At 36.8% G+C, this 23,038-nt stretch overlaps 1 protein-coding gene across 1 annotated transcript in view; it reads left to right on the forward strand.

Annotated features, from left to right (window-relative positions):
* The window catches only part of CFAP91 (cilia and flagella associated protein 91), a 132,224-nt gene that overhangs the window by 30,787 nt on the left and 78,399 nt on the right, over positions 1-23,038 (forward strand). The window contains exon 6 of the mRNA XM_061193142.1: positions 4,967-5,148. Within this exon, the coding sequence (XP_061049125.1) occupies positions 4,967-5,148 (182 nt within the window). The remainder of the gene's footprint in view (positions 1-4,966; positions 5,149-23,038) is intronic.

Here is a 23,038-nt window from a genome sequence, read left to right on the forward strand (position 1 = left end):
CCGTGGCAATCCAGATGCCGTGGACTTCCAGAACTATGTTGAATAATAGTGGTGAGAGTGGACATCCTTGTCTCGTTCCTGATCTTAGAGGAAATGCTTTCAGTTTTTCACCGTTGAGAATGATGTTTGCTGTGGGTTTGTCATATATGGCCTTTATTATGTTGAGGTAGGTTCCCTCTAAGCCCACTTTCTGGAGAGTTTTTATCATAAATGGGTGTAGAATTTTGTCAAAAGCTTTTTCTGCATCTATTGAGATGATCATATGGTTTTTATTCTTCACTTTGTTAGTATGGTGTATCACATTGATTGATTTGCGTATATTGAAGAATCCTTGCATCCCTGGGATAAATCCCACTTGATCGTGGTGTATGATCCTTTTAATGTGTTGTTGGATTCTGTTTGCTAGTATTTTGTTGACGATTTTTGCATCTATATTCATCAGTGATATTGGTCTGTAATTTTCTTTTTTTGTAGTGTCTTTGTCTGGTTTTGGTATCAGGGTGATGGTGGCCTCATAGAATGAGTTTGGGAGTGTTCCTTCCTCTGCAATTTTTTGGAAGAGTTTGAGAAGGATAGGTGTTAGCTCTTCTCTAAATGTTTGATAGACTTCACCTGTGAAGCCATCTGGTCCTGGACTTTTGTTTGTTGGAAGATTTTTAATCACAGTTTCAATTTCATTACTTGTGATTGGTCTGTTCATATTTTCTATTTCTTCCTGGTTCAGTCTTGGAAGGTTATACCTTTCTAAGAATTTGTCCATTTCTTCCAGGTTGTCCATTTTATTGGCATAAAGTTGCTTGTAGTTGTCTCTTAGGATGCTTTGTATTTCTGCGGTGTCTGTTGTAACTTCTCCTTTTTCATTTCTGATTTTATTGATTTGAGTCCTCTCCCTCTTTTTCTTGATGAGTCTGGCTAATGGCTTATCAATTTTGTTTATCTTCTCAAAGAACCAGCTTTTAGTTTTATTGATCTTTGCTATTGTTTTCTTTGTTTCTATTTCATTTATTTCCGCTCTGATCTTTATGATTTCTTTCCTTCTGCTAACTTTGGGTTTTGTTTGTTCTTCTTTCTCTAGTTTCTTTAGGTGTAAGGGTAGATTGTTTACTTGAGATTTTTCTTGTTTCTTTAGGTAGGCTTGTATAACTATAAACTTCCCTCTTAGAACTGCTTTTGCTGCATCCCATAGGTTTTGGGTCGTCGTGTTTTCATTGTCATTTGTCTCTAGGTATTTTTTGATTTCCTCTTTGATTTCTTCAGTGATCTCTTGGTTATTTAGTAACGTATTGTTTAGCCTCCATGTGTTTGTGTTTTTTACGTTTTCTCCCCTGTAATTCATTTCTAATCTCATAGCATTGTGGTCAGAAAAGATGCTTGATATGATTTCAATTTTCTTAAATTTACTGAGGCTTGATTTGTGACCCAAGATGTGATCTATCTTGGAGAATGTTCCGTGCGCACTTGAGAAGAACGTGTAATCTGCTGTTTTTGGATGGAATGTCCTATAAATATCAATTAAATCTATCTGGTCTATTGTGTCATTTAAAGCTTCTGTTTCCTTATTTATTTTCATTTTGGATGATCTGTCCATTGGTGTAAGTGAGGTGTTAAAATCCCCCACTATTATTGTGTTACTGTCAATTTCCTCTTTTATAGCTGTTAGCAGTTGCCTTATGTATTGAGGTGCTCCTATGTTGGGTGCATATATATTTATAATTGTTATATCTTCTTCTTGGATTGATCCCTTGATCATTATGGAGTGTCCTTCCTTGTCTCTTGTAACATTCTTTATTTTCAAGTCTATTTTATCTGATATGAGTATAGCTACTCCAGCTTTCTTTTGATTTCCATTTGCATGGAATATCTTTTTCCATCCCCTCACTTTCAGTCTGCATGTGTCCCTAGGTCTAAAGTGGGTCTCTTTTAGACAGCATATATATGGGTCTTGTTTTTGTATCCATTCAGCAAGCCTGTGTCTTTTGGCTGGAGCATTTAATCCATTCACGTTTAAGGTAATTATCGATATGTATGTTCCTATGACCATTTTCTTAATTGTTTTGGGTTTGTTTTTGTAGGTCCTTTTCTTCTCTTGTGTTTCCCACTTAGAGAAGTTCCTTTAGCATTTGTTGTAGAGCTGGTTTGGTGGTGCTGAATTCTCTTAGCTTTTGCTTGTCTGTAAAGCTTTTGATTTCTCCATCAAATCTAAATGAGATCCTTGCCGGGTAGAGTAATCTTGGTTGTAGGTTCTTCCCTTTCATCACTTTAAGTATATCATGCCACTCCCTTCTGGCTTGTAGAGGTTCTGCTGAGAAATCAGCTGTTAACCTTATGGGAGTTCCCTTGTATGTTATTTGTCGTTTTTCCCTTGCTGCTTTCAGTAATTTTTCTTTGTCTTTAATTTTTGCCACTTTGATTACTGTGTGTCTCAGCATGCTTCTCCTTGGGTTTATCCTGTATGGGACTCTCTGCGCTTCCTGGACTTGGGTGGCTATTTCCTTTCCCATGTTAGGGAAGTTTTCGACTATAATCTCTTCAAATATTTTCTCTGGTCCTTTCTCTCTCTCTTCTCCTTCTGGGACCCCTATAATGCGAATGTTGTTGCGTTTAATGTTGTCCCAGAGTTCTCTTAGGCTGTCTTCATTTCTTTTCATTCTTTTTTCTTTAGTCTGTTCTGCAGCAGTGAATTCCACCATTCTGTCTTCCAGGTCACTTATCCGTTCTTCTGCCTCAGTTATTCTACTATTGATTCCTTCTAGTGTAGTTTTCATTTCAGTTATTGTATTGGTCATCTCTGTTTGTTCTTTAATTCTTCTAGGTCTTTGTTAATCATTTCTTGCATCTTCTCAATCTTTGCCTCCATTCTTATTCCAAGGTCCTGGATCATCTTCACTATCATTATTCTGAATTCTTTTTCTGGAAGCTTGCCTATCTCCACTTCATTTAGTTGTTTTTCTGGGGTTTTTTCTTGTTCCTTCATCTGGTATATAGCCCTCTGCCTTTTCACCTTGTCTATCTTTCTGTAAATGTGGTTTCTGTTCCACAGGCTGCAGGATTGTAGTTTTTCTTGCTTCTGCTGTCCGCCCTCTGGTGGTTGAGGCTACCTAAGAGGCTTGATGGGAGGCTGTGGAGGTGGGTAGAGCTGACTGTTGCTGTTGCGGTCAGAGCTCCGTAAAACTTTAATCCACTTGACTGTTGATGGGTGGGGCTGGGTTCCCTCCCTGTTGGTTGTTTTGCCTGAGGCAACCCAACACTGGAGCCTACCCGGGCTCTTTGGTGGGGCTAATGGCAGACTCTGGGAGGGCTCACGCCAAGGAGTACTTCCCAGAACCTCCGCTGCCAGTGTCCTTGTCCCCACGGTGAAACAGAGCCAGCCCCCGCCTCTGCAGGAGACCCCCCAACACCAGCAGGTATGTCTGGTTCAGTCTCCCCCAGGGTCACTGCTCCTTCCCCTGGGTCCCGATGCACACACTATTTTGTGTGCGCCCTCCAAGAGTGGGGTCTCTGTTTCCCCCAGTCCTGTCGAAGTCCTGCAATCAATTTCCACTAGGCTTCAATGTCTGATTCTCTATGAATTCCTCCTCCCGTTGCCAGACCCCCAGGTTGGGAAGCCTGACGTGGGGCTCAGAACGTTCACTCCAGTGGGTGGACTTCTGTGGTATAAGTGCTCGCCAGTCTGTGAGTCACCCACCCAGCAGTTATGGGATTTGATTTTACTCTGATTGCACCCCTCCTACCGTCTCACTGTGGCTTCTCCTCTGTCCTTGGACGTGGGGTATCCTCCTTGGTGAAGTCCAGTGTCTTCCTGTCGATGATTGTCCAGCAGCCAGTTGTGATTCTGGTGCTCTCGCAAGAGGGAGTGAGAGCACGTCCTTCTACTCCGCCATCTTGGTTAATCCCAAACTAATTTTTTTTTTTAAAAGAGTCACATGAGTAGATTGGGCAGGGTTTCCATGAAGTGTTGTTTAGTCAAAAAAGCAAGATGCAAAAACATATTTATAGTATGATTTCATGTCAGTCAAATGATAAAATAACACTATATTTGTGTATATTTGTGTCAGTGTAGAAAATAAGTGTGCAAAAAAATATGGAAGATATAATTCAAGGATACAACTGAGATATATACCCTAGATATTGGGTATATAGAGAAGGTACTGCTACAGGTGGATAAGGAAGAAAAAGGGATTGAGGGACGCAAACTCAAAAGCACAAGTAAACACTGCACTGAAACATTAAACCATATGTGCTGTCATACTTATTGTTTAAGAAATTATGTGTAAGGGTGGGCATATGTTTAAGTGAATTAAAGAGGTTTTTTGTATTTAAAAATAGACAGAATGAAAAACACAAAGGTGAAAATAATGGGTCCAAGGTTGATGCCTAATGACTCCAGGTATAACCATTTTTTAAAAATAAAATTGGCCATTAAAAAAAGTTTTTTACTCTAATAAATGAGACTTTATAAACATGTTTGCATATATCTTTGCACGCTCATTGAATTATTTCCTACAATAAATTCCTAGGAGTACAATTGCTGGGGCAAAAGGGTATTTTAAGGGTTTGATATATATTGATAAGTTACCTGTTAGTTAGGTTGTACCTATTTGTATTTCCATCAACAGTTTATGAGAATGTCTGTTTCTTCATAACTTCATTGATGCTAGGTACTTTCAAACTTTTAAATCATTGCTTATGTTATATAATAAAATAGCATCTTGCTGTTTTAATTTACTTTTCTTAGATTACTAGTTATGTTCATTATCTTTTCATATGATGGTTAGAAGTTTTACTTTTTGTTTTCTGGACTGTCCTTTACCCATTTCTCTGTGGCTATTTAACTGTCTTATTGATTCACAAGGGCATTTTATATAGAAAGACTGTTTAACTCTTTATCATATATGTTTCAAAACCTATTGATAGGTATAAAGTGATTGTATCAGGTTTTAATTTTTAAAATGATTTTCTCTTTTAGGGCAGAGCCATATACTTTTCCTCCTCCTTCTACTAAGTACCTCTCCATTCCTTCAAAGTATACTGTGGGCACTCAGACTGATTATCGCGATGCCGAAGTTCAAACAGACCCGTATTCTCCAGAATACATAGTATGTCAGGATTCCATCCCTGAACTGCTGACCCTGGCTACTCTCACTTGGGGTGAGTTGGTAATTCTTTTGAATATTTGCAGATGACAGTCCTGATAACCACACGTGCTATTGAGTTCTTGGAAGTGACACACATAGAGGCAACTGTGGTTTGAAGTATTGCTATTTAAAGCGTCTTGCTCAGTAGAGCTACTTCATAGACTCATACATTTGCTGATAGATTTGTTCAAAGGTATTTACGCCCTTTTCACTGTAAGGAGGCTTATTGTCCTTTTCCCCTGAAGCTGAAGTTATATTTCGGCTTAATTTTGTGGTTACTTTGCTGACGACTCCCCTCCCTCTTCTCACTGTTTCTCCCAGTGAATCAGTTCTTTTTCACTGAGGCATTCATACTCCTTCTTTACACATAAACCTTTCTTGAGTGTATAATACTGAATGCGTATTCCAACATATGTAATAATATTATCTTTCTTTGCTAAAATATCTTGCAATTTATCAAGGCTCTCTTATATACTTTATTTAATGATCTGGATGATTTCTTTTGATATTATCTCTGAAATGCTAATATCTTCCAGGCTCAGAAATTCACTCTCAGAGTATAGAAATTCACTCTGGTCTAGGCCCTTATTATGTGAAACTATAAAAATTAATAAGAGAAGGGACCTTTAGAAATTATTAGGCATTAGCTTATTGAACTCACTTGATTGTAGCTGAGAAGCTGAGAACCAGAGAGGCTGACTCCTCTAAGGTCATGGAGATAGTTGGTACACTGTAATGATTTTTATTAAAATGAGATTACTTTTGTTTCCCCAGTGTAATTAATTGCTGTGATCAGTTCTGCGTCACAGGCAAAGAAGATGTTCATATCTGAGTTCTAGTTTTGATTCTTGTTTCCTGGCCCACTTTATGAATCCAGATTAAGCATTCTTGACACCCACACTTTAAACCAGAGGCTCTAATTTCAGGCCTAGATGACAGGTTAAAAGTATGCTGAAATCTTTCCCTTTGCTCTGAGCACATAAAAAACATATTATAAAGATTAATAACCACACTTAAAAGCAAGGAAGAAAATTTCCATAGTCTAGAAGTGGAGACTTCTTCCTAAAAGAAAGAAATAGCTGGGAACCTGTGATGGTAAGCAGGGACTCTGAATGGTGGGGAGCAGATCTGAGTTACCTGCTTAAACTAAAGGAGACAGAAACTTTTCTCCTGCCCACAGATAGGACTGAAGCCCAGTGCCTGCCAGTCTAAGCCAAGTGCTCCCACCTGGGGCCTTGGGCTTTACTTCTTGGTGTGACAAGGGCTTAGCGTTGAGCTGCAGGAGGACCAGAACCAGGATATCTAAAACAAGAAATCTGGGCAGAGGCTCAGAAGTGCTTCACTTGGTAAAAGGCCTAATCTGGAGCCCTGCCACTGGCAGCTCTGGGGTTGAAGTATCAATAAAAACCTCCATGAGTTAGGCCTACCTCCTCATTGGTGAGGCCCTGGGCAGAGGTTCAAATAGAGGCCCATATACTTTTTTTTTTTTTAATTTATTTTATTTATTTATTTTGGCTGTGTTGGGTCTGTGTTCCTGCGCACGGGCTTTCTTTAATTGCGGCAAGCTGGGGCTACTCTTCACTGCAGTGCGCGGGCTTCTCATTGCGGTGGCTTCTCTTGCTGCAGAGCACGGGCTCTAGGCGCGTGGGCTTCAGTAGTTGCAGCATGTGGGCTCAGTAGTTGTGGCTCACGGGCTCTAGAGCACAGGCTCAGTAGTTGTGGCGCACGGGCTTAGTTGCTCCGCGGCATGTGGGATCTTCCCGGACCAGGGATCGAACCCATGTTCCCTGCACTGGCAGGCAGATTCTCAACCACTGCGCCACCAGGGAAGCCCGAGGCCCATATACTATTGATATATGTATAGATGTTTAAAAATTATAAATCAAGCTACTATCTGTTAGATAAAATACGTTCTATATTTTTCTCAAATCTTTCTAAAAAGTTGAAAGGACAAATGTACATTTAAAATTCTTAGACTCTTTGGGATTGCCTGCTGGAATGTGGCAGCAATGGGAGAGGCTGCCTAGTGGCCTGCCCTTTTCTCTGGCTCTGTTCCACATCACGAGGGGCCTGTCATGCATGTATATGATTGCCCCACCTTGCTTTTCCATTTTCTGTTTACACGTCCTTGCAAACAGCTGCCGCTTGGCTATGCCTTGGGCTTAAGGGTGAACAAACAGCAGTATATAGCCTGCCCTCAGGAGTCTGAATCCTGGGAAGAGGCCCATGTAGATTTTGGAAGTGGGCTTGGGGCCATTTATGCAAGGAATTCCAGGCTCTCTAAGAGCAGGAGTACTCCAGGTGGGCATTTTGTAGTATTATCTTTAAAGTTCTGTGGGAAAATAATCCCAAATCTAGAATTCTTATACCAGCCAAACTGTTATTCAGGAGTGAAGGTGAAATAAGGACACTTTCATAGGATAGGACATTTCATAGGTCTATCTCATAGGATATTGTAAAGATTAATTTAAATTCATTTATGTAATGTGCTTAGACCAGTGCTTAGTATGTAAATAAGCATTCTATACATGTTAGCTATTAATTTGAAAAGGAAGAACAAAAGGACATACTTCAACAAGGAGAAAAATAAGCCCAAAAGGAAGAAGCAGGGTTTAAGAACATGATGAGCAAAAAAAGAGAAAAATACATAATTAAAAATTTAAAGTGTTGAGTTTTTAAAAATGATACTTAAAAAAAAAAAAAGAGAACGAAGCAAGTACTAAAACTCTAGATCAGGATTGGCAAACTATGGTCCATAGGCCAGTTTGGCCTATTGCCTTTTTTTATATGGCCTGCAAGTTAAGGATGATTTTTACATTTTAAAATGGATTAAAAAAACCTATTTTGGGACATGTGAAAATTATTTGTACTATTTTGTGACATGTGAAAATGATATGAGATTAAAATTCCAGTGACCCTAAAAAAGTTTTATTGGAATACAACCAAACTTATTTGTTACGTAGTGTCCTTGCCTGCTTTTGCACTGCCATGCAGAATTGAGTAACTGAAAGAGACTGTGTGGCCCACAAAGCCTCATGTATTTACTCACTGGCCTTTCACAGAGAAAGTTTGCTGACCGCTGCTCTAGATCAGTCCTTTTCAGACTTTAGCATGAATAAGAATCATCTGGTGAGCTTGTTAAAACACTGATTCCTGGCCCCGTCCCAGAGCTTCTGATTTACTAGGTCTGAGAAAGGGTGGAGAATTTGCATTTCTACCAAGCTCTCAGATGCTGCTGCTACTGCTGGTTTAAGAACCACACTGAGTACTGGAGTTAAGAAGAAATAAGAATAAAGCATGCGAAAATTCTATTTTCTTTTGGAGAGAGAGCAATATTAATTAGCTTTAGACTTTATTAGAAAACTATGAGTGGAAATTTCTAGGTTAAAAAATTTATGTGTAACCGCTGGAAAAAAGAGAAGAAATATATCATTTCACAATTGGTAAAGGGGAAAAAGAGGAAATAACAGTAGAAATGGGGGGAAATGCAAAGAAAAAACATGATAAATAGAAAATACATAGTAAAGTGTAGGGAAAATGTTCAAATATTTTAATAATCAAAATATATAATAAAAGTGACTTAAACTTGCCTATTAAAAAATTCTTGGATTGAATTCATTAAAACCCAGCAAAAACAGCTTGCTATTTATAAAATAGCATTATAACTTTGAAAATAAAGGAGTGGAAAATATACTGAAAGCTGACGCAAAGAAAGCTGGTGTAACAATGTTAATATTAGACCAAAGTTAATCAGAAAACAGTAAAAGGGATAATGAAGAACGTGAAACAGTTATAAAAGGAAAAACCCACCAGAAGTTATATCTGTTATGAATTTGAATTTACTCTGCATAGACTCAAAATATAAAGCAAAATTGATTGAATCACAAGGAAACATGGACAAATTCCTATTCACAGTGGAAGATTTTTTAATGCTCCTCTTTCAGATTAAGCTATCAAAAGTTAGGATTTAGGTGATTTGAACAAGACGATTAATGTATTTCACATAAAAGAGTTTGCATGTGGTAAGCCATGGCGAGACCTGCTGTAGATCTGATTATGCATTAAGAAACTGAATGTGGAAATAACTTGGCTGTAGTATTTCAAGGAAATAATTATGGCTCTGGGCTCCTTTGAACTGGCCGATTTCTCACTCCACATTTATAGTCATTTGATTTATGAGAAAGATGCCAGTATATTCAGTGGGAAAAAGGAGGTCTTTTCAATAAATGTTGATGAAACAATTAGATATCCATGTGCAAAAGTGAACTTTGATTCTGATTTCTACCTCCAGGCAGTACTGGGAAAAACAAACAAACAAAAAAACCCAATGTGTGTGTGTGTGTGTGTGTAAATTGATAACCTGATTCTAAAATTAATATGGAAATGTGAAAGGGTCAAAAGTAGCCAAGGCAAATGTGAAGAAACAGAACAGTATACACTATGAGATACAAAGACTTACTTTAAAGCTGCAGTAATTACACAGTGTGGTATATTCTCAAAGGTACACAAATAGATCATTGTTACAGAATAGGGAGTCCAGAAATTAACCCACAAGTAGATATCATCTGACTTAAGACAAAGATGGTACTACAGTACACTAGAAAAAAATGATCTTTTCAATAAATGGTGCTGAGTCAATTAGATAGTCATCTTGAAAACAGTGACTCGATTCCTAGTTCACACTGTAAACTGAACCAATCCCAGATGTCTAAATGTGAAAGGTGAAACAAAAATTTAGAAGGAAACATAAGAGAATATTTTCATGATCTTGGGTAGGCATACATTTTATTAAATAGAACAAAAAATGCTAACCATAAAGGGAAAATTAAGAAATTAGATCACATTAAAATTAAGAACCTCTGTTCACCAAAATACATTAAGATAGTGAAAAGGCAAACCACATATTGGGAGAAGATATTTGCAATACCTACATATGACAGAAGACTCATATCTAGAACACATAAAGAAATCCTACAAATCAACAAGAAAAAGACGACCCAATAGAAAAGTTAGCAAATGATGTGAGCAGTCACTTGATAAAACGGGTTTTCAAATGGCCAATCAACATATGAAACAGTGTTCAACCTGATTAGTCATCAGGGAAATGCAAATTAAAATCTCAGTTTGATACTACAGACATACCAGAATAACTAATGTTAAAAAGATTGATATTACTAAGTGATGATAAGGATTTGAAGCAAAGAGAATTTCATATACTGCATGTATATATTGCAACCATTCTTTGGAAACTGGTAGTATCTTCTAAAGCTGACACAATACCTACAACCCAGGAACGTCATCCCTCACTATATACCCAAGAAAAGTGAGTACTTAGCTCTACTATAAGAAATGCATATATAATTTTCACCAAGAGACAAGTGCAAGAATGCTCATAGCAGCACTATTCATAGTAACTCTGAACTGAAAACAACCCAGATGTCCATCAACCATAGAATGGATGAATAACCTGTAGTATGTTCACACAGTGGAATACTATATAGTAACGAGAATGAAAGTACAGCTACACATAACCACATGGGTGAATCTCACATACATATTGCTGAGCAAAAGAAGTAAGACACTAAAGAGTACCTACATTTTGATTTCATTTATATAAAGATCAAAACCTATCAGAACTAAATTAATATGTTAGGATTCAGGCTGGTGGCTATCCTTGAGGCAAGTAGAGACTGGGAGGGAGTATGATGGGCAATCTAGGGTTCTGGTAAATTCTGTTCCTTGATCTGAGTGCTGGTTATTTGGGATGTTCCTTTGTGTACCTTTCTGTGTGTATATTATACATTAGTAGAATGTTTGCATAAAAATAAGTGAAAAATAATGACACAGTAAAAGGTTGACACCAAAAGCACTAAGAAAAACATTGAGTGCTATGTGCCAAGAACTGTTCCAAGTGCTTTATGTTTTTAACTTATTTAATCTTCACAAGTTAAGTAAATAATAAATTTAAAATCAGAAACCAATAAGAAACCTTAAAAAGGCAAAAGAAATAGTCATTACAATCATAAATTTTTTGGATAAAGATTAATAATATACTGAAACTTCTTGTGGGAAACATCAAGAACAAAGACAGAAGTTGCAAATAAAGAATATTAGAATTGGAAGAGGGACATACTATAGACTAAACGATTTAGGGACTATAAGAGAACACTATGCATCACTTTTGCCCTACATTTAAAAACTAAGATTATATTAGTTTCAGGTGTACAGCATAGTGAATTTTTAATAGATTATACTCCATTTAAAGTTATTACAAAATAATGGCTGTATGTCCATGTGCTGTATAATATATCATCATTGCTTATCTATTTTATACATAGTAGTTCGTATTTCTTAATCCCGTACCCCTGTCTTGCCCTCCCACCCCTTCCCTCTCCTCATTGGTATCCACTAGTTTGTTTTCTATATCTGTGAGGTTGTTTCTGTTTTGTTATATACGCTCCTTTGTTTTATTTTTTAGATTCCACATGTAAGTGATAACATACACTATGTCTTTCTCTGTCTGGCTTATTTCACTGAGGATAATATGCTCTAGGTCCATCTACGTTGTTGCAAATGGCAGAAATTTATTCCTTTTTTATGGCTGAGTAAATTCCATTGTATATATACACCACATCTTCTTAATCCATTCACCTGTTGATGGATTCTTGGGTTGCTTCCATATCTTGGCTACTGTAAGTAATGCTGCTATGAACATTGGGGTGCATGTATCTTTTCAAGTTAATGTTTTTGGGTTGTTTTATTTGGGGAGGATATATACCCAGGAGTGGAATTGCTGCATCATATGGTAGTTCTATTTTTAGTTTTTTGAGGACCCTCCTGTTTTCCATAGTGGCTGCATCAATTTTAATTTCTACCAGCAGTGTACAAGGGTTCCTATTTCTCTACATCCTTCCCAATGTTTGTTATTTGTAGACTTTTTGGTGATAGCCATTCTGACAGGTGTGAGGTGACATCTGATTGTGGTTTACATTTCTCTGATGATTAGTGATGTTGAGCATCTTTTCATGTGCCTGTTGGCCATCTGTATGTCTTCTTTGGAAAAATGTCTCTTCAGCTCTTTTGTCCATTTTTTAAATTGGGTTGTTTGGTTTTTAAGATATTGAGTTGTATGAGCTGTTTATATATTTTGATATTAACCACTTGTCAGTTATATCACTTGCAAATATTTTCTCCCTTTCAGTAGGTTGTCTTTTCATTTTGTCAATGATTTCCTTTGCTGTGCAAAAGCTTTTGAGTTTAACCAGATCCCATTTGTTTATTTTTGCTTTTGTTTCCTTTGCCTTAGGAGACGGATCCAGAAGAATATGGCTATGATTTATGTCAGAGTGTTCTGCCTATGTTTTCTTCTAGGAATTTTATGGTTTCAGGTCTTACACTTAGGTCTTTAGTCCATTTTGAGTTTATTTTGTATATGTTGTGAGAGAATGTTCTAATTTCATTCTTTTACATGTATCTGTCTTGTTTTCCCAGTACCATTTATTGAAGAGACTGTATTTTCTCCATTGTATATTCTTGCCTCCTTTGTCATAGATTAATTGATCATAGGAGTATGAGTTTATTTCTGAGTTCTCTATTCTGTTCCATTGATCTCTATATCTGTTTTTGTGCCAGTACCATGCTGTTTTCATTACTGTAGCTTTGTAGTATAGTCTGAAGTCAGGGAGCATGATACATCCAGCTTTGTTCTCTTTTCTCAAATTACTTTGGCAATTTGGAGTCTTTTGTGGTTTCATATGAATTTTAGGATTATTTGTTCTAGTTCTGTTGAAATGTCATGGGTATTATGTTAGGGATTGAATTAAATCTGTAGATTGCTTTGGGTGGTATGGACATTTTAACAATATTAATTCTTCCAATCCAAAACACAGGATATTTTTCCATTTCTTGGTATCATTTCTAAATTCCTTCATCAGTGTTTTATAGTTTTTAGAGTATATGTCTCTCACCTCCTTGGTTAAGTTTATTCTTAGTATTTTACTCTTTTTGATGGGATTTTAAATGGGATTTTTTTCTGTTTTGCTTTCTCTTTCTGATAGTTCATTGTTAGTATATAGAAAAGTAAAAGATTTCTGTATATTAATCTTGTATCCTGCAACTTTGCTGAACTCACTTTTAGTTCTAATACCTTTCTGGGTATTAGACTTTGGGTTTTCTATATATAGTATCATGTCACGACTTTGGGTTTTCTATATATAGTATCATGTCATACACAAAGAGTGATAGTTTTACTTCTTGCCTTCTAATTTGGATGCATTTTTTTTCTTGTCTGATTGCTGTGACTAGAACTTCCAATACTACATTAAATAGAAGTGGTGAGAGTGGGCATCCTTGTCTTTTTCTTATTTTAAAGACTGAAAGCTTTTCGCCTTTGAGTATGATGTTAGCTGTGAGTTTGTCATAAATGGCCTTTATTATGCTGAGATGTGTTCCCTCTATACCAACGTCGATGATAGTTTTTATCATGAATGGATTTTGAATTTTGTCAAATGCTTTTTCTGTATCTATTGAAATGATTGTGTGATTTTTCTCCTTCCTTTTGTTACTGTGGTGTATCACATTGATTGATTTGCAAATACTGAACCATCCTTGCATCCCTCAAATAAATCTCACTTGATCATGGTGTATGATCATTTTTATATATTGTTGGATTCAGTTTGCTAATATTTTGTTGAGGATTTTTGTATCTATATTCATCAAAGATATTGGCCTGTAATCTTCTTTTTTTTGCAGCGTCTTTGTCTGGTTTTGATATCAGGGCAGTGGTAGCCTCATAGAATGAATTTGGGAGTGTTTCATTCTCTTCAAGTGTTTGGATTAGTTTGAGAAGGATATTATTAGCTCTTCTTGATATGTTTGGTCAAATTCCCCTGTGAAGATGACTGGTCCCGGATTTTTGTTTGGTAGGAGTTTTTTAAATTACAAATTCAATTTCACTACTAGTGATCTGTCTGTTGAGATGATCTTTTTCTTCCTCATTCAGTCTTGGAAGTTTGTGTGTTTCTAGAAATTTCTCCATTTCTTCTAGGTTGTCCAATTAGTTGGCTTATAACTGTTAGTAGTACTTTGTTATGAGTTTGTAAATCTCTGTGTTATTGGTTGTTACTTCTCCTCTTTTGCTTCTTGTTTTGTTTACCTGGGTCCTCTCTCTTTTCTTGTTAGCCTGGCTAAAGTTTTATCAATTTTGTTTATCTTTTCAAAGAACCAGTTCTTGGTTTCATTGATCTTTTCTAATTTTTTTTTGGCTCTATTTATTTCCTCTCTGATTTTTATTATTTCCTTCCTTCTGCTGACTTTGGGCTTCGCTCTTCTTTTTCTAATTCCTTTAGGTGGTAGGTTAGGTTGTTTATTTGAGATTTTTCTTGTTTCTTGAGGAAGGCCTGTATTGCTACAAAATTCCCTTCTAGAACTGCTTTTGCTGCATCCCATAAATTTTTGGAAGGTTGTGTTTCCATTTTCATTTGTCAAGATATTTTCTGATTTTCTCTTTGATTTCTTCATCGATCCTTCGGTTTTTAGTAGCATGTTGTTTAGTCTCTACATGTGTGTGCTTTTCTCATTTTTCTTGCCATAATTGATTTTTAGTTTCATACTGTTGTGGTCAGAAAAAATGCTTGATATAATTTCTATTCTCTTAGATCTGTTGAGACTTGTTTTACGGCCTAGTATGTGATCTATCCTGGAGAATATTCCATATGCACTTGAAAAGAATGTGTATTCTGCTGTTTTTGGATGGATGTCCTGTAGATATCCATTAAGTCCAACATATGGTCTATTGTATCATTTAAGACCACTAATGCCTTATTGATTTTCTATCTGGATGAGCTATCCACAGATATAAGTAGGGTGTTAAAGTCCTCTAGTATTGTTATATTACTGTCAATTTGTCCCTTTTGTCTCTTAGTATTTGATTTATATATTTAGGTGCTCCAGTACTGGGTGCATATATGTTAACGAGTATAATATCCTCTCTTCTATTGATCTCTTTATCATTATATAATGCCCTTCTTTGTCTTTCTTTATAGCCTTTGTTTTAAAGTATATTTTGTCTGATATGAGTATTGCTACCCTCGTTTTCTTGTCGTTTCTGTTTCATGAAATATCTTTTTCCATCCTCTCACTTTCAGTCTCTGTGTGTCTTTAGTTCTGAAGTGAGTCTTTTGTAAGCAGCCTAGAGATGGGTCTTGCGTTTTTATCCATTCAGCCACCCTATGTCTTTTGATTGGAGCATTTAGTTCATTGACATTTAAAGTAATTGTTGATAGTTATGTACTTATTGCCATTTTGTTACTTGTTTTCTGGTTGTTTTTGTAGGTCTTTCCTGTTCTTTTCTTCTTCTTTTAGTTTCTTTTTCTTCCTTTGTGGTTTGATGATTTTCTTTACTAGTATGCTTATGTTCCTTTCCTCTCCATTTCTGTGTATCTGTTGTAGGTTTTTGATTTGTGGTTACCATGGAATTCCTATATTATGACCTATAACTACATCTACTTGTTTTAAATGGTAGTAATTTAAGTTCACACCCATTCAAAATATCTACCTTTTTACTCCCCTCCTCCACATAGATTCTTACCTTTTATTATAGCCTTTTCTTTCCACTTACAGAAGACCCTTTAACATTTCTTTTAGGGTAGGTTTAGTATTGATGAGCTCTATTAGTTTTTTGCTTGTCTGAGAAGTTCTTTATCTCCTCTTCAATTCTAAATGATAATCCTGCTGGATAGAGTATCCTAGGTTGCAGATTTTTCTTTTAGCACTTTGAATATATCATGTCACTCTCTCTGGCCTGCAGAGTCTCTGCAGAGACATCAGCTGATAGCCTTATGGGTATTCCCTTGTAAATGACTCTTTGTTTTTTTCTTGCTGCCTTCAGAATTCTCTCTTTAATTTTTACCATTTTCATTATGATTTATCTTGATGTGGGTCTGTTTTTGTTCATCTTGTTTGGAACTTTCTTTGCTTCCTGTACTTGGATATTTGTTTCCTTCTTCAGGTTCCAGAAGTTTTCAGTCATAATTTATTCAAATACATTTCACAACCTTTCTCTCTCTTCTCCTTCTGAAACCCCTATAATGGGAATGTTGGTACACTTGATGTTATCCCAGAGATCTCTTAAACTGTTCTCATTTTTTAAAGTTTGTTTTTCTTTTTACTGCACTGATTGGGTGATTTCCATTATTCCATCTTCCAGATCACTTATGCATTCTTCTTTATCACTTAGTTGCTATTCATTCTTTCTAGTGTGTGTGTGTTTTTTTAAAGACAAGCTTTTATTCATCTTCTTTTTTATTAATTAATTAATTTATTTATTTATTTTTATTTATTTATTTTTGGCTGTGTTGGGTCTTTGTTGCTGCATGTGGGCTTTCTCTAGTTGTGGTGAGTGGGGGCTACTCTTAGCTGTGGTGCACAGTCTTCTCATTGCAGTGGCTTCTCGTTGTGGAGCACAGGCTCTAGGCACACAGGCTTCAGTAGTTGTGGCACATGGGCTCAGTAGTTGTGGCTTGCGGGCTCTAGAGCGCAGGCTCAGTAGTTGTGGTGCACAGGCTTAGTTGCTCCACAGCATGTGGGATCTTCCCAGACCAGGGCTCGAACCCATGTCCCCTGCATTGGCAGGTGGATTCTTAACCACTGAGCCACCAGGGAAGTCCCCCTTCTAGTGTGTTTTTGATGTCAGTTATTGTATTCTTCAGTTCTAACTGGTTCTTTTTTATATTTTCTAGTTCCTTGTTAAAATTCTCACTCTGCTCATCTATTCTTTTCCCTAATTCAGCTCGCATTCTTATTACTAATGCTTTGAATTTTTTATCTTATAAATTGTTTATTTCTATTTCATTATTTTTTCCAGGGGTTTTTTCTTGCTCTTTCAATTGAGACGCATTCCTGTGTCTTTTCATTTTGCTTAACTTTCTCTGTCTCTATGAATTTAGGTGAAACAGTTACCTACAGCGATCTTTAATGGGTGGGCTTATGTACAAGTGTCCCTATATAGTCTGCATGTGCCCAGTGCCTTTGGTGGGAGAGCTAGATTTGACGTGAACAGAAGTCATTTGTTTACTCAGGGTGTGCTGGCAGCTACCAACTTGGTAGGAGGTAGGGTTGGAGATGGAGGGGGTAGGGCCATAGCCAAGTATGAGGCAGGCCTTCCTCTCTGTTCAGTGGCCATCACTGCCCTATTGGGGCAGGGTCATCTCCCAAGTTCCTGGAGCAGAAACCCTAGGTTCAGCAATCAAATCTTGTAGTATTTTATTTATTTATTTATTTATTTTTATATGAACACCATTGAATTGTACACTTTATTTATTATTTATTTATTTATTTATGGCCGTGTTGGGTCTTCATTGTTGTGTGCAGGCTTTCTCTAGTTGCAGTGAGCGGGGGCTACAGTTTGTTGTGGTGTGCGGGCTTCTCATTGTCGTGGCTTCTCTTGTTGCGGAGCACGAGCTCTAGGTGCACAGGCTTCAGTAGTTGTGGCACGTGGGCTCAGTAGTTGTGGCTTGCGGGCTCTAGAGCACAGGCTCAGTAGTTGTGGCACATGGGCTTCGTTGCTCCACGGCATGTGGGATATTCCCGGACCAGGGCTCGAACCCGTGTCCCCTGCATTGGCAGGTGGATTCTTAACCACTGTGCCACCAGGGAAGCCCTCTTGTAGTATTTTAAAAAGATGACTTATCATAACCAAATGGGTTAATTGTACAAAATCAAGTTTAGTACAATATCAGAAAACTAACCAATGTATTTTACCATTTTAACAGAAAATGTCAGAAAAATGCTTCTATAGGTGCAGGAAAAGTACTGTTTGATAACATTCAACATGCATTCATGTTATAAACTCTAAATAAGCTGAGATCAGAAGGAAATTTTAGTAACTTAATAAAGGTTATCTTCGATAAACATAATACTAAAGGTGAGACTTGAGAAGCTTTACCCTTAAAATAAAGAAAAAGACAGTGATTCCTTTATCACCACTATTATTTAGCAATGCAGAGAAGATCCTAGCCCAGAGCATATTAAACTAGGCTATGACCCATCACCCCCACAGACATTTGGAAACCTGGGTGGTATTTTTGTATGTAATAATGATGAGACAAATGGGTTGGGTTTGGGGGAGGTAGGCTGGCATGGATACTAAACATCCCGCCCTGCATGGGGCAGTTTCATCCAACAATTAATTGTTTGCCCAATATGACAATAATAGCATCCTGACAGAGAAATAATTGAGTCAGTGCAGTAAGATAAGAGAAGAAGAATTAGGTATGAGGATTAGAAAGAAGAAGCAAAACTATATTTGCAGACAATGTACTCATATAGAAAAATCAAATGAAATAAATTATCAGAACTAAGAACCTCAGTTTAATAAGGTATCCTATTATGAAACCAACATACAAATATTGGTAATTTTTGTATGTATGAGCAATATGTAATTAGAAATATTATTGAAAAATCATATTTTTAATAGCAACAAATAACAAAGTCCCAGGAAAGCACTTAATAAAACATGCACAAGGCATTTATGGAGAAAAATATAAATTGTTCCTTAAGCACATACACAAAGATTTGACAAAAAAAGAGGAACATCGTGTTTATAAATGGGAAGACTCATGCTTGAATAAGTATTATTTCTCTCAAAAGTATTTTATATCTTCAAGCAATTCTAATCCAAATCTCTACTCACAGTATAACCATGTATGTAAATCAGCATCTTTTCTCTTCCCAGAAATTATACAAAAGCAACAAGCACAACTCCAAAAGAACAACTCCCAAGAACAAATTCCATTCTCAGTGAAACTCACGTATATATGAGTCTTTGAACCACTAAATACTTGTAAGGACTGTGAAAAGCAGCTGAGACTAGGTAGCATGGACTGTGGAAGAGGGTCAGGAGAATCTCAGAAAGCTTGAGAAAAAATATGCTTTGTGGAGGCAAATTTGGCAATATTCAGAAATATTTTAAATGATTGTATTTTGTGATTAGTTGCTAGGCTCTAGATCCTTCTAAGGTTGCTAGAGAAATTCATACATGGGCATAATGAGACCAGTATTAGATGTTTGTTGCAGCATTATTATGTGTAATCAAAAAATTAGAACTGGGCTTCCCTGGTGGCGCAGTGGTTGAAAGTCTGCCTGCCAATGCAGGGGACATGGGTTCGAGCCCTGGTCTGGGAAGATCCCACATGCCGCGGAGCAACTGGGCCCGTGAGCCACAATTGCTGAGCCTGCGCATCTGGAGCCTGTGCTCCGCAACAAGAGAGGCCGCGATAATGAGAGGCCCGCGCACCGCGATGAAGAGTGGCCCCCACTTGCCGCAACTAGAGAAAGCCCTCGCACAGAAACGAAGACCCAACACAGCCATAAATAAATAAATAAACCCAAAGTTAAAAAAAAAAAAATTAGAACCAATCTAAATGTCAATTTAAGCAGATAGCTTAAATTGTGGTAGAGTCCTACAATGGAAGAAAGAAATTACGTCTCTATGTATCAGCATGGCCAGATTCCCAAAACAAAGCTGAATAAAAAAGCAAGTAACAGAATATTTATAGTAAACTATCACATATGTAAATATTAAATTAAAAATATACTATATTTTGTTTATGTATAGTTCTTTTTCCTAGCTTTATTTAGACATAATTGACATGTAACATTGTGTAAATTTAAGATGTACTACATGATGATTTGGTACACATATATATTGCAAAATGATTACCACGATAAGGTTAGTTAACACATCCATCACCCCACATATTTACTGTGTGTGTGTGTGTGTGTGTGTGTGTGTGTGTGGTGAGAACATTTAAGATTCACTCTTAGCAACTTTCAAGTATACAATACAGTTAAGTGTAGTCAGCATGCTGTACATTAGCTCTCCAGAATTTATTCATCTTATCACTGAAAGTTTGTACCCTTTGACCACTTTCACCCATTTCTCCCACCACTTTGCCCCTGGCAACCACCAGTGTACTCTCTGTTTCTATGAATTCAGTTTTTTAGATTCCAGATATAATGAGATTATACAGTATTTATCTGTTTCTGACTGACTTATTTTGCTTAGCATAATGCCCTCAAGTTTCATCCATGTTATCACAAATGGCAGGATTCTCTTCTTTTTCTGTGACTATATATATATATATATATATATATATCACTTTATATATATATATCACTTTATTTATCCATTCATCTGCCGATAGACACTTCAGCTGTTTCCACGTCTTGACTATTGTAAATAATGCTGCAATGATCATGGGGTGTAGATACCTCTTTGATGTAGTGATTTCATTTCCTTCAGCTATATACCCAGAAGGAAAATTGCTAGATCATATGGTAGTTCTATTTTTAATTTTTTGAGGGACCTCTATGGAATTCTTATGGAACTATTTGCCATAATGACTGTACCAATTTACATTCCCCCCAACAGTGCACAAGGGTTTCCTTTTCTCCACATCCTTGCCAGCACTTGTTATTGCTTGTCTTTTTTTTTTTTTTTTTTGTGGGGTAAGAAGTAGATTTATTAATATCCTTTGTAAAGAGGTTGCAGGAAAATGGGGCTTGAAGAGGGTGGTCATGTCCCAGGTCTCGGGTGAGTTCCTGGGACAGGCCCCCAAGTGAGGGTCCTTGGCTTCGCACAAGAAAGAATTAAACCATAGTAAAATGAAAGCAGAGATACACATTCCATAGGCAGAATGCAGTCCATCTTGGAAGAGGAGAGCGTCCTCTCTCTTCTTTTTGATAATAGCCATTCTAACAGGCATGAGGTGATATCTCACTGTAGTTTTGATTTGCAATTCCCTGATGATTAGTGATGTTGAACACCTTTTCATGTACCTGTTAGCCATCTCTATATCTTTTTTGGGGAAATGTCTATTCAGGTCTTTTACCCATTTTAAAATCACATTGTTTTTTGTTTTGAGTAATATCTGTTCTTAATATATTTAGAATATAACCCCTTATCAGATATATGGTTTGCAAATGTTTTTGCCCATTTCATAGGTTGCTTTTTCATTTTGTTGATTGTTTCTTTTGCTGTGTAGAAGATTTTTGGTTTGATGTAGTCCAATTTGTTTATTTTTGTTTTTGTTGCTTGTGCTTTTGGTGTCATATCCAAAATATCATTGCCAAGACTAATATCAAGGAGCTTTTCCCTTATCTTTTCTTCTAAGCGTTTTACATTTAAGTCTTTAATCCATTTCAAGTTAATTTTTGTGAAAAATGTAAGATAAGGGTCCGGTTTCATTCTTCTGCATGTGAATACCCAGTTTTTCCAGCACCACTTATTGAAGAGACTGTCTTTTCCCTATTGACTATTTTTGACTTCCTTGTCAAATATTAGTTGACTACACATGCATGGGTTTACTTCTGGCTCTTTATTCTGTTCCGTTGCTCTGTGTGTCTGTTTTTATGCCAGTACTATACTGTTCTGATTACTGTAGCTTTGTAATATAGTTTGAAATCAGGAAGTGTTTCTTCCAATTTTGTTTTCTTAACATTGCTTTGGCTATATGGGTCTTTTATGGTTACATATAAATTTTAGGATTGTTTTTTCTATTTCTGTGAAAAACACCACTGGAATCTTGATAGGGATGTATCTATGGATGGCTTTGGGTAGTAGGGGCATTTTAAAAATATTAGTTCTTCCAATCCATGAACATGAGATATATATATATTTTTACTTGTGTCTTCTTCAATTTTTTTCATCAATGTTTTAATAGTTTTCACTGTATAGATCTTTCACCTCCTTGGTTAAATTTATTCCTAAGAATTTTATTGTTTTTGAGACTATTGTAAATGGAATAGTTTTATTTCTTTTATAGATATTGTTAGTGTGTATAAATACAACTGATTTTCATGTATTGATTTTGTATCCTGCAACTTTATTTATTTATTAGTTCTAACAGTTTTTTGATAGAGTCTTTAGAGTTTTCTCTACATAAGATCATGTCATCTGCAAACGGAGATGATTTTACATCTTCCTTTCTGATTTGCATGGCTTTTTATTTCTTTTTTTTTTTTAATTATTTATTTATTTATTTTTGGCTGTGTTGGGTCTTCGTTGCTGCGTGTGGGCTTTCTCTAGTTGTGGCGAGCGGGGGCTACTCTTCCTTGCGGTGTGCGGGCTTCTCATTGAGGTGGCTTCTCTTGTTGTGGAGCATGGGCTTTAGGCACGCAGGCTTCAGTAGTTGCAGCACTTGGGCTCAGTAGTTGTGGCTTGCAGGCTCTAGAGCACAGGCTCAGTAGTTGTGGCACACAGGCTTAGTTGCTCCGCGGCATGTGGGATCTTCCTGGACCAGGGATCAAACCCATGTCCCCTGCATTGGCAGGCGGATTCTTAACCACTGCACCACCAGGAAAGCCCTCTTTTTTTTTTTTTTTTTTTTTGCTTGATTTCTCTGGCTAGGGCTTCCAGTTTTATGTAAATAGGAGTGGTGAGAGAGTGCACCATTTTCTTTTTCCTGATCTTAGAGGAAAAGCTTTCAGCCTTTCACTGTTGAGTATGATATTAGCTGTGGGCTGGTCTGTATAGTTCATGTTTGTTTCATATTTGTTTTTATTAGAGGGAGAGTATAGCGTAATACATAAGACCGTAAGGGTCAGATTGCCATTTGCAAATTCTGAGTTTCACCACGTAATAACTATGACCTTTCTGCAAGTTATTTTGATATTTCTTTGTATTTCAAAATATGGATTTTTCCAATATAGGACATTCCAGGGTGTGATTATTTCATAATCACCTAATATCTTCAAATACTTTCTAGCATCTTACATGTAACTAAAATGTCTTCTGGCTGAATTGTTAACAAGAGACAGTGCAGGGCAGATAATAAACTCTGAGGCACATCTGGAGATGTATCCTGATATCATTTCATCCTGTCATAGCCCTTGAATTTAAAGAG

Source organism: Eubalaena glacialis, chromosome 6, assembly GCF_028564815.1.
Source record: "Eubalaena glacialis isolate mEubGla1 chromosome 6, mEubGla1.1.hap2.+ XY, whole genome shotgun sequence".
Lineage (NCBI taxonomy): Eukaryota > Metazoa > Chordata > Mammalia > Artiodactyla > Balaenidae > Eubalaena > Eubalaena glacialis.